The sequence below is a fragment of the Tiliqua scincoides genome, chromosome 4 (genome assembly GCF_035046505.1).
Source record: "Tiliqua scincoides isolate rTilSci1 chromosome 4, rTilSci1.hap2, whole genome shotgun sequence".
NCBI classification, from domain to species: Eukaryota; Metazoa; Chordata; class Lepidosauria; order Squamata; family Scincidae; genus Tiliqua; species Tiliqua scincoides.
In genome coordinates, this window is record NC_089824.1 from 215746693 (window position 1) to 215759032 (window position 12340).

Consider the following 12340-nt stretch of genomic DNA (forward strand, 5'->3'; position numbering starts at 1 on the left):
ACATGAAACAAGAAGCAGTGGAGGGAGCCTTCATCCCACAACTCACATGAGAGGTCAAACAGTCACACTCATGCTGAGAGCAGTTGCATTGGGTCAGTGTGGGCTCCAACAAATCTCCAGAGGGCCAGAGGCTCATTGGAGACTGTGGGCTCCCTGAGGGCCGCATTGAGAGGCCTCGAGGGCTGCAAGTGGCCCCAGGGCCGGGGTTTGGGCGCCCCTGACCAAAACTGTAAATGTTCACAATTAAATAGTGCCACCAGGGGCTTTCAGTTGAAACGTCCAGCCAATATCATCCCATGATTCTAAAAGATGCCAAAACATGACAGCCTTTGATGTCAGCACAGAACTGTCAACCAGTGCAGCAGCTTGCCTGTTAACAGGTGTGGGCTGAGGTTCATATATCTTACCTGAAAGTTGTGATGTATCTGCACTGGCTGCCAGTCGTGTGTCCCGTCCCCCCGAGCCCAAATGAAAGAGCTGCTTTTTACTTTTAAATCCTAAGGCACAGCTTAGGTCCCGTTTGTCTCAGGAAACTTATCCTGTAAGAGCCTGACCGTCATCATTTGAAGGTCTTCTGATGAGGCCCTGCTTGGAATTCCAGCTTGTGAACAAACCAGGCTTGCCTCTCTTAGGAATAGGCTCTTCCCTGTTGCAGCCCCAATGTCGTGGAACTCCACCGCAAGAGTTCCTGCAAACTGCAAACTACAGCCTGCTTCCTGCAAACTTTTTCAAAACTTGGCAAAGATCTTTCTTGGTTGGCCTTTGAAAATTAACTGCTTTTCGCCCTTGCCCTTATGGATGTCAGTTGCTGTGCCGTTTCTTCAAGATCTATAATGTTGTTTGGTTTATTTAAATTATATCATTTTATTATCAGCTAAGTTCATGAAACACATCTGATATGTGCAAGAAAGGGGAATATATCAAGCCCCCAAGATATGTACCAGCTCTGTTTTGGAAGTCAAATATAAAAGAAACAACTGGCTCTTGCCAGCCTAGTGCTTTTGTGCCTGTGCAAAAGCATCATGACAGACTGCACTTTCACAAAGGCACCAGTGTGGCTGTTTATAACTCTGATACCCGTAATTTGGCAACCCAGTAAATAGATGTTTTAAAATAACTATAAGCAAATACCACCTTAACACACAGAACCAAGCACCTTGGCTGTATGGACTATGTCTTTGATATATGGAATACCTAAACATTTAAATACATTTCCTGCCAAACTCCCAAAGTTGTTCATCAGTAGGTGCTCCAAGTGATTTGGACATCCATCTGGGATTTCCAGCAGAGGTCATCGTTCACTTCTGCACCATGCAATGCCGCCACCACCCCCACTCCAGAACAGCCCCCTCCCCTTTAAATCAGTAATTTAGTTTTCAGCAAAGCCATGCTCTTTTGGGTGACCTTGCAGCTTTCCCATCGAGCAAGAAAGCTGTTTCCCATAGTCTATTTATAGAGGGCACATCTGTACGTGGATTTTTGGCAAGAAAATATCCATTTCCTTCTTCACTATGCTGGGCAAAGAAGCTTGAGCAAGAATATACATTATTTTTGTCAAAACAGATTGATATATATATTTTTTACACACACACAGTATTTTCATACAGGCCTAAGCAGGAAATGTTATAAGGGACTAGTAAGTGAATCTCTCCTTTCCCTTGTTCCCAGTTTTGTATCTTACTAAATACAATTGTAACTAACTGTAAGATTAACATTCTTGTGCATGTTTTGCATGCAAAAGGCCCCAAGATCTATACTTTGGATCTCCAGCTAGGGTTGGGAAGACCCTTCTCTGTATAAAACCCTGGACAGCCACTGCAGGACAGCACAGGCAATACTGAACAGGATGGACCAGGGGTCTGACTTGGTAAATGCAGCTTCTTATTTATATTTTAAAATCTCTGTATAAAATTATACAGATTTTTCTGTTTTGTTGGGCAATTCCCCAGTTCCCAGTCAAATTATCATAATGAATTTTATTCTGCATGCACATTTTAGAGAGGCAAACCTCTAGAAAATAGCTTATACATAAAATGGTGGATCATTTTAAAGAATAATTCTAATGTCAGAAAGTTATCCATTGATTCAGAATGGGAATGAGAAGAAAACACCATTTCCCAAGTCCATGTACTACTGTATATGACCCTTGACACTTAGTAGTGCCCACAGTCCAAATGCAGTGCTTTGTTTCTCAAGAGCTCTGGGACAAGACTACCAAACTGACTCAGAAGCATGCCCCAGCAGCACAAATCCCAGACCACAGTAGTGTAGTTCGGGGGGTAAAGAAGGTAAGTACTGTGTATGTAGGTGTTGCAACGCACCATAAAAGCAGCCCCCCCCAACTCGCCATTGCAGACATTCTGGGTAGCGACAGCACTGCACAGGCATGTGTGCCTTTAAAGTACCTTTAGAAGGCATTCTGAGGGCTGGGGAGGTCATGTGTGGAGGCTTCTGTGGGGGCCGTGTGTGGAGCCCAGCTCCGGTTGTGTCCAGAGGGCAACAGGTCCAGCCGATCCATGGGTTCAGAAACCCATGGTTAGATAAAATTGTGGGTCCAGAATCAGCTGATAATCTGAACCTGTACTTACTGTTTTGCCTCCCTCTAGCTACGCTACTGCCAGACCAAACCAGTTCTCCATTGTTGGAACTTCATGTTATGGACTATATGGGGAATGCAAGGTGGGATGTTCTCCTTTTCTTAATGGCACCCTCGGATATCTGATCTTCCATTACGAACTTATTTCCCCACTATGAAATAACTGGTTTCCCTTAGTCAAGTACACATCTACCCAGGAAAGCATTTTACAAGAAGAAACCTAAACCAGGAAGTTTTATTGATCAGTTTGGGAAAAGCTCTAAACACCTTCATTTAAGGAGTAGCTTTTTGGAGGCGTGTTTTATTTCCCTTCCAGTGTGCACTGTTAAGTTAGCCTTGCACTTAGAGAGGATCATAACTATGTGAATTAAAACTGCATTTGCTTGTGGATTGGAAAAAACAGTAAGTTGGATCTGCAAGTTTGTACCCCAAACAAGTCTAAATTCAGACTCATGGAAAACTAATGCCAATACCACTTATGCAGATTAGTGAACTTGCACATTTCTACAACTTAAATCATAAGAACATAAGAAGAGCCCTGCTGGATCAGGCCAAAGGCCCATCTAGTCCAGCTTCCTGTATGTTACAGTGGCCCACCAAATGCCCCAGGGAGCATACAAGACAATAGGCACAACCTGCATCCTGGTGCCCTCCCCTGCATTTGGAAATCAGAGGCAGCTGCCTCTAAAACCAAGAGCTTGCACATACCTACTATGACTTGTAACCCGTAATGAATTTCTCCTCATAAGAACATAAGATCAGCCCCACTGGATCAGGCCATAGGCCCATCTAGTCCAGCTTCCTGTATCTCACAGCAGCCCACCAAATGCCCCAGGGAGCACAACAGATAACAAGAGACCTCATCCTGGTGCCCTCCCTTGCATCTGGCCTTCTGACATAGCCATTTCAAAAATCAGGAGGTTGCGCATACACATCATGGCATGTACCCCGTAATGGATTTTTCCTCCAGAAACTTGTCTAATCCCCTTTTAAAAGCGTCCAGGCCAGTCGCCATCACCACATCCTGTGGCAAGGAGTTCCACAGACCAACCACACGCTGAGTAAAGAAATATTTTCTTTTGTCTGTTCTAACTCTCCCAACACTCAATTTTAGTGGATGTCCCCTGGTTCTGGTGTTATGTGAGAGTGTAAAGAGCATCTCCCTATCCACTCTGTCCATCCCCTGCATAATTTTGTATGTCTCAATCATGTCCCCCCTCAGGCGTCTCTTTTCTAGGCTGAAGAGGCCCAAACGCCGTAGCTTTCCTCATAAGGAAGGTGCCCCAGCCCTGTAATCATCTTAGTCGCTCTGTTTTGCACCTTTTCCATTTCCACTATATCTTTTTTGAGATGCGACGACCAGAACTGGACACAATACTCCAGGTGTGGCCTTACCATCGATTTGTACAACAGCATTATAATATTAGCTGTTTTGTTCTCAATACCTTTCCTAATGATCCCAAGCATAGAATTGGCCTTACTGCCGCCGCACATTGGCCGCACATTTCCTCCAGAAATTTGTCCAATCCCCTCTTAAAGGCATCCAGGCAAGATGCCATAATCCTACTGCAATTTGGTTCATTTAGAAACGCGTGCCGTTTTGCATCTGCAGCTACAGAAGTAAGTACAGACTTGCAAGTTTTCAGTGAAGCCAAACAGAGATGAATCTACTCACCTGATCCGTAAGCTCTCTCCATATGGCAGGATAGAAAAAGCCACACACAATGTCCGTTTAGCACAGATTAATACTATCCTAAAGGAAGATACAGAAATCAGTTAATACGCATAAGAATTCAGGTACTTTTGAGTTGCTGAAGTGCTTCACATACAGCATCATGCAGGGTTACAACCACCACCACTATGTAAGGTAAGTCAGTATTATTACGCCAGTTGGCACCAAATATGCCAGTTGCAGGAGAGAGGTGTAGACTGATGGCCTTAGGCAAACGGTTCATAACAGAGGTACTATTTGAACTGGGGACTTCTTCACCCATAGCTCAATCTTAAGCACTTCACCAATGTTTTTTATTCCTATCTAAACTCCATGTTTGCTTTTAAAGCTTATATATGCCTCACTACATATTATTCTCCCTCCAAACTGGATGGTGTGCTCCTGCCAGTCACTTGTGCTGCACCGACTCCTATGGGGAGGCTTTACCTACAGGAGGCCACAAATTCCGCCTTCCCCCATATGATTCTGCCTGTCCCCTGTGGTTATCAGAGGGGTCCCATCTCAGAATATTACTGCCATCTGAAGCCAGAGGGATTGCAACAAGATGCAGGGTCTTCTCAGTTGTGGCACCACACTACTGGAACCAGCTGCCAGAAGACCAGAGGACACCCTCCTTGTTATATGGGGTACCCCTTGTTATATGGGGTACTTGATATATTGAATACCCATTCGTTTTGCCTGGCCTTTGCGAAGGGACCCTTAGGGACCCCTTCTTAACTGCTACGGCTACTTTTACAGCTATGTTACATGCTAATCTGCTCTCTTATTGCTGTCATTAAAAAAAAATTTTTTTTACTTTAACGTTCTATTCTGATGTTTTTCTCCTTTGTATGCTTATTTCTTGTTGGATGCCGCTTTGGGTTTTAGAAAATCAGTGTAGAAATCTTTTAATTAAGTGAATAAATAATAAATAAACATTCAGCCCCCAAATTGTCTGTCTTTCAAGTAGTAGGCCAGCAAGAAAAGACTTTTAGATCAGGAAGATTCAGAAACAGAATCAACATTCTGACTTGATACCAGAGTGCCCCACATTTGCAAAAACTACTGCAGGCGTTTCTCCTCTGCACAGAGATTTTCCCATGTAGGAATGAAGACATTATGAAACTACCCTGAAAGTTTAAGTTTGTTTTTCCCCCCTTTGAAGCTATTGCCAGGCATGTTTTAATCCAATTTTCTCATTAGTCATGATAACTAATGTATTCTGAAGTTCCAAATGCAATTGCTGCAGTGGGGTTAAAGGAAGCTTTGCACATTGTGGGGGAGTGGGAAATGAGAGGGTCCCTCTTTCAGATGCATTCCCCCCCCCACTATTCAGAGCAAGGCCTATAAGGGGCTTTGCTTACCCTCAGTGACACTGCATTACTATGCAATATTTGACATCAACATGTTGGATACAGGATGCCTGACAGACGACATCACACAATTTGCATGCAGCTGTGGCAGCCACTGAAAACAACTGTCTGTTTACGTCCAAACATGGACACACCACAAAAGGTGAACAAAGGATTCCCCCTGCCAACCCTCAAAGTAACTTCTCTGCATGCAAAACTTTCATTTTGCCAGAATTAACTGCAAGGCTTCCAGGGAATCCTTCAGTTGACGAGAGGTTACCTGCTGTTCCTAGTATCATACTGTCTCATGTTCTTGATGAAGTGTATCTTCTTCAGTCCTTTGTGTCTTGGTGATCCAGACATGTGCTTGGTTCTACAAATTAAGGGGAAAAAAACAAAGCAACTCAGAGCAGAAACCTCCCCAATGACGGATAATAAAAAAGGATGCAGAAGTTACAATTGGAATGCAGCCTGCATGCAGGACCTCAGGTATTCAGCTTGGAGGAGGGTGCAGGGAAAAAGGACTTGCAAAACATGCAACGAGAAAAGGTTAATGCTGCTTTTTGAACAAGTACCTTCGTACACTGGCACATTCCACTATGTCTTCTAAAAACTCTAGAGAGCAGCGTTGGGAGATAAAACGCCTTCTGCAAAAATGCACAACACCACGAAGAGCGAACAGTATTAGTTCATGGCCTCCGAGATCAGCAAGCTGTCAGCTTAATTTTCCCCTCAAGCCTATCAGGACAGTAGTTCGCAAACGTTCTGAGAACCCGTTGTACAATGGCTTGTTTCTTCTGAAGAGCCTAACAAGATTGGTTGTGAAAGCCCTGCACGTTGCAAGAGATTCTGGGACAGGTTCTCTGAAGCATGCGTTTCACCCAGGGATGCTAGCGTTCACCATCACCCCAGTGGAATTGAGGGCACCCTAAAGCAGTCGCTCACTTTCTTGCAGCTAGACATCAACGGAAGATTGGCGACAGTAGTCAAGCTGCCTTTCAGGAATGGTTTCCCAGCATCACCCACCTTCTCACTGAGGAGCCCCCGATAAATTTTCAAGTGGCCCTTGAGTTCCTCAGAACACAGTCTGAAAACCAGTAGTCCAGAGCCATCTGTTCAGTATCAGGATTACTACATGTCTACTAATCATGTGCAGCTTGCTTTCTCTGACAATTTACTGAGCTTTCCATTCTGGCTGCAGGAGTTCTAATAGAGAAGACTGCATGTTTGTTTTTAAACCAGAAACTGGTTGAACATAAATCATCATCAACTAACATTTAGTACATCACCTCCATGTGTGTGCAAAATAATTTGCACAAATACTAATAAGAGTTTGACCTGCAAATCTTGATGCCTGCAAATGACATACAAGAACACTCTGTGCTTGATAAAAAGGAGTGGGGGACGGGGGCGGGAAAGGAAATTATTCTCCCAGGAAGCAAAGTCTACTGCAAGAAAAGCTAAATTTCACAATCTGTGTAGCATAAATTGAACCGTTTTGCATAATATAGTCTGGTTTTGCTTGTCAGAAGGAGGGACAAGGAGCAACATTCAACATCAGAGCCCTGTCCCCAACCAACCAAACAGCTCTATGGCATTCAGGATTTCAGCAGGTATTGTCAACACTTTCAAGCCTAACTTCTCAGCGACAGAAGCCAGGAACCTGTGGCTTTTAAGAAGAAAATGAGGAGGTTCTGAGGAAGTTGAGTTCTGTGCCCAGTACCACATTCTGCATTCCTGTGGGATCACAACACACACACAAGCCACTGTGAATAATCCCATGGCTGTGCCTTCCTGGACTTCTGAGCAAACAAATAAGGCAGCAGAGTTTGGGTTCCCAATCCGTAGATGTGATATAAATAACATCACATTCAGGAAGTGGAGAATACTGAATTCTTGTTTAGAGACCGCAGATAGAAAAGAGAAGGAGTGTGGGTGTGAACATAACTAGGAGCTCTTTCTCCACACAGATTAACAGTCCTTGTACTCAAGGGACAGTAGGGGAACATTACTGGCAATGATCTCTTCTATGGAGAACTAGTGCAAGGAAAGCGCCCTACAGGTAGACCACAGCTGCGATACAAGGACATCTGCAAGAGGGATCTGAAGGCCTTAGGAGTGGATCTCAACAGGTTGGAAACCCTGGCCTCTGAGCGGCCCGCTTGGAGGCAGGCTGTGCAGCATGGCCTTTCCCAGTTTGAAGAGACACTTGGCCAACAGGCTGAGGCAAAGAGGCAAAGAAGGAAGGCCCACAGCCAGGGAGACAGACCAGGGACAGACTGCACTTGCTCCCTGTGTGGATGGGATTGTCACTCCCGAATTGGCCTTTTCAGCCACACTAGACGCTGTTCCAGAACCACCATTCAGAGCGCGATACCAGAGTCTTTCGAGACTGAAGATTGCCAACTACCTATTGTGACATTTCTGCTTGGAGAACTATGTGACACGGGTATTCTCAGCTTCCAACAAGACTAAATCTTTTTAAGATAACTTTTATGGTACTTTTGCTTTCTTCATTGCCAGAACTGCTAGCAGCACTGCTGCACTGAGAGTTGAGAATTTTCTTCAGACACAGCGCAAGAAAGATTTGTTAAGAGAACCACAGTGCTGGTGAAGTGCTCAGTAGAACATGGAAATTTGCTTGTTTCTTCACATCTTCCAATTGTTCCGAAGAAACAAGCAGAAGACAAACAAGGGAGTGAAAAATTAGGAAAGGAGGAAAATCAGCAGGAGGAGCAACAGGACGAAGAAGAGGCGCTGATGGAGATTAAGAAAGATAAGATGGACAGAGTAACAGGAGTGCACAAATCACAAAATTTGTTGGAACAAGAAGGAGAAAATATATCCCAGTTAACTGGAAGAATGAACACACGCTATATAAGAAAGTGTGGATTTATCAGATTCTGTTATAGAGATAAATTATTAAAGATATTACAGGAGAAAAAATGGAAAGTAAGAAAGAAAAAGAACCCTGAGGGGTAATCTGAGGGTTAAAGAAAATTGGAGGATTTATTCAGCTAACAACAATGGTCCAAATTTATTTGAAGAAAAAAAAAGAATACATATGAGATTGATAAATATGAATTAGAATGTATAAAAATTATAGCTGGAAATGTAAATGTGTGGAAGAATTGTTTTATATGTGGTTATGTGAAAGAAAAAAGTGTAATTAGATTGGAGAATTAGATTGGAGTTGAAATAGCTGAGGTGATAATTTTGGTAATTAGATTATTTTGTTTTAATATTAATGAGCAATTGAAGTTCGTTTACGCTTGGTAGAAAGTGAATATTTAGAAAATATAGTATAGGGCATTAGGGAAAATTTATTGTATATTATATAAATAAATGGATAAATCAATAAGGGGTAGAAATAGATGAGTAAGTAGATTAGGAGATATAGTATGATTAATTAGTAATGGTATATGGTATTTAGCACTCCTAAATGTATGTTATATGTTTGCACGTTTGTGTGTGTTAATAAAATAAATAAATAAAAAAAGAACACAGAAATTTGCATGGTCTAAATACATTGGGTTGAAATTGGTCTGATATAGGTTGGCCCTCAGTATCCGTGAGGGATCTGTCCCTGAACCCTCCTGCAGATATTGAAACCCACATATAATCAAATATGCAGGTGGGGGACATTAGAGGGCCTCTGGATGTGGCTGGAAGTGCCTTGTGGTTGTGTCTGGAGATGTTGTAAGGTGCACAGAGGTTGTGTCCGACCTCTGCACCTCTCAGAAGGCCTCCCAGAAGTTTCTGATAAGCCTTCTGAGGCCACAAACGACCTCCCCATGCCTTGGAACATCTCCCAGGCACGACCAGAAGACACTTCAGGGTTTTCGTCTGGGAGGTCTGGCAAGGCCCTCCAGGCATGGGTCAGGACCTGTGTCAAGCCAAATATGTGGGTCCTTAATCCACAGATAAGAAGGGCCCACCTGTACCCAGGTGCAGTTATCTTGTGTGCTCCTGGAGGTAACTGGTGGGCCACTGTGAGATACAGTAAGATGGACTAGAGGGGTCTTTGGCCTGATCCAGTAGGGCTCTTCTTATGTTCTCATCCACTAAAATAACTGGCAGAAGAGTTGAGGCAGATTTCTTTACCTGTGAAAATCCTTGTCTCAGGATGTTATGATAGCACCTGGCCTAGATGCCTTTCAGATTTATGACAGATTTATGGAGGAAAGTCCATCATCGATTACAAGCCGTGATGACTACATGCAGCATTTGGGTTTTAGAGATAGCTTAGCTCTGAGTACAGATGCAAGGGAGTGGCACCAGGATGCAGGTATCTTGTTATCTTATGTGCTCCCAGAGGCATCTGGTGGGCCACTGTGAGATATAGCTGGACTAGAAGGGCCCCTGGCCTAACCCAGCAACGCTCTTCTCACATTTTTATGTCCTAGCCTGACATTCTAACAACAATACACGGAGGAAACTCCTTCTGCTTCTATAATGTTCCCCAGCAAAGTGTCTCTCCTCAAGAGAATGCCTCTCATCTGGTTCACAGTCTGCTTTGTATTCTGGTGTGACCTAGTTGGTTTCTTTGAACTCCATCCATCCTCCAGTGCCCTGGCTCTCAGAGCTCATTAGAGTCAGCGACATCTATTGCTTCACTGACTGTATTAATTTCTATAGCCTTGCCTGTAACCTTGCTGGATAATTATTCCAACAAACTAGCAAAGTTGCTTTGGCTTGAGACACTGTGGATTTGTTCAAGGTCACAGCAAGCTTTAGGCCAAGCCGGGACTGCAGGAATTTTTCAAAACATCAATTATATTACCCATGTTTGTCTACAGCTTTTGACCAAGCAAAAGGCACAAAATTAACTCTGATCCACTAATTAAACAACTAATTGACTGATTAAAATGTATAGCCTCTTCTATAAGACAGTTACACCAGTTTAAAAAGAAAATCACAGTAAGTGTGGGTGTCATTTTGAGGGAAAAAAGCTTATTTTGTTCAAGACCAGACAGTTTACTTACGCCAGCTAAGAGAGAGCGTTTCACAACCACGATACTGCTCGTTATCATCCCAGCTTCCTGGTTAGTAATCATAATCCTCTTGTTATTGACTAATGGAATTATCCCAAGAATAGGCCACATAAGGTCAGTGGTAGATAGTGGATTAGTGGCTGGTTTACAGTTCATTAGACCATGTCTGTTTACTTCTATCCAGTTCTCCAAGGGGTTCCACAGATTAAAACACAAACCTAAAAAGGATATAAGCACTGTGCCTCATTCACTGATTAGGAGTAAAAGGAGAACTGCTAAAGCTCGTTAAGGAGGTTGAACAAGATCAGCTAGTGATGTTGGTCCATCCGCTCCATTGCTGTTGAAATGGATCTGAATTATGGGTTTCCTAGTGAGTGGAATGTCTTTAGAAGGGTTTGCTTTTCTACCTGTATCACCACACCCCAGGTCTGTTTATACTATCAGTTGCAATGCAAAAGGAGAGTGAATTTGGCCTGGTTGATTTCCACCATAGAAGTTTAGGGCATATCACAACCATTAGCTTCCTCTACTCTTGGTTTCCCATTTGCACTGTAAGCTAGCAGAGAAAGGTCCTTCAAAAAGGACAGTGTGTCCCCTTTCTGTGTGCAATCTCAATGCGATTCCCATCAGACAGAACAGACAGCCCCACAACTACCATCCTCTATCATGCATATGGGATCATGCATATACCACTTTTCCAAGTGGTGAAGACCAGAAGTGATTGTGAGGAGCACCAGAAGGATCTCACCAAACTGGCAGAATGGGCAGCAAAATGGCAGAGGCGTTTCAATGTAAGTAAGTGTAAAGTCATGCACACTGAAGCAAAAAATCAAAACTTCACATATAGGCTAATGGGTTCTGAGCTGTCTGTGACAGATCAGGAGAGAGATCTTGGGGTGGTGGTGGACAGGTCGATGACAGTGTCGACCCAATGTGAGGTGGCAGTTAAGAAGGCCAATTCTATGCTCGGGATCATTAGAAAAGGTACTGAGAACAAAACAGCTAATATTATAATGCCGTTGTACAAATAGATGGTAAGGCCACACCTGGAGTATTGTGTCCAGTTCTGGTCACCACATCTCAAAAAGGACATAGTGGAAATGGAAAAGGTGCAAAAGAGAGTGACTAAGATGATTACTGGGCTGGGGCTGAGGAAAGGCTATGGCGTTTGGGCCTCTTCAGCCTAGAAAAGAGACGCCTGAGGGGGGACATGATTGAGACATAATTATGAGACAAAATTATGCATGGGAAGGATAAAGTGGATAGAAAGATGCTCTTTACACTCTCACATAACACCAGAACCAGGGGACATCCACTAAAATTGAGTGTTGGGAGGGTTAGGACAGACAAAAGAAAATATTTCTTTACTCAGCGTGTGGTCAGTCTGTGGAACTCCTTGCCGCAGGATGCGGTGACGGCATCTGGCCTGGATGCCTTTAAAAGGGGATTGGACAAGTTTCTGGAGGAAAAATCCAATATGGGTTACAAGCCATGATGTGCATGTGCAACCTCCTGATTATAGAAATGGGCTATGTCAGAATGCCAGATGCAAGGGAGGGCACCAGGATGCAGGTCTCTTGTTACCTGGTGTGCTCCCTGGGGCATTTGGTGGGCCGCTGTGAGATACAGGAAGCTGGACCAGATGGGCCTATGGTCTGATCCAGTGGGGCTGTTCTTATGGGGGTAG

General features: G+C 43.6%; 1 protein-coding gene across 1 annotated transcript in view; it reads right to left on the reverse strand.

The window, feature by feature from the left end:
- The window catches only part of CABLES2 (Cdk5 and Abl enzyme substrate 2), a 54466-nt gene that overhangs the window by 15664 nt on the left and 26462 nt on the right, over window positions 1-12340 (reverse strand). Inside the window, exons 2-3 of the mRNA XM_066623850.1 lie at window positions 5940-6032; window positions 4272-4349 (exon numbers count right to left, since the gene is read on the reverse strand). Of these exons, the coding sequence (XP_066479947.1) occupies window positions 4272-4349; window positions 5940-6032 (171 nt within the window). The remainder of the gene's footprint in view (window positions 1-4271; window positions 4350-5939; window positions 6033-12340) is intronic.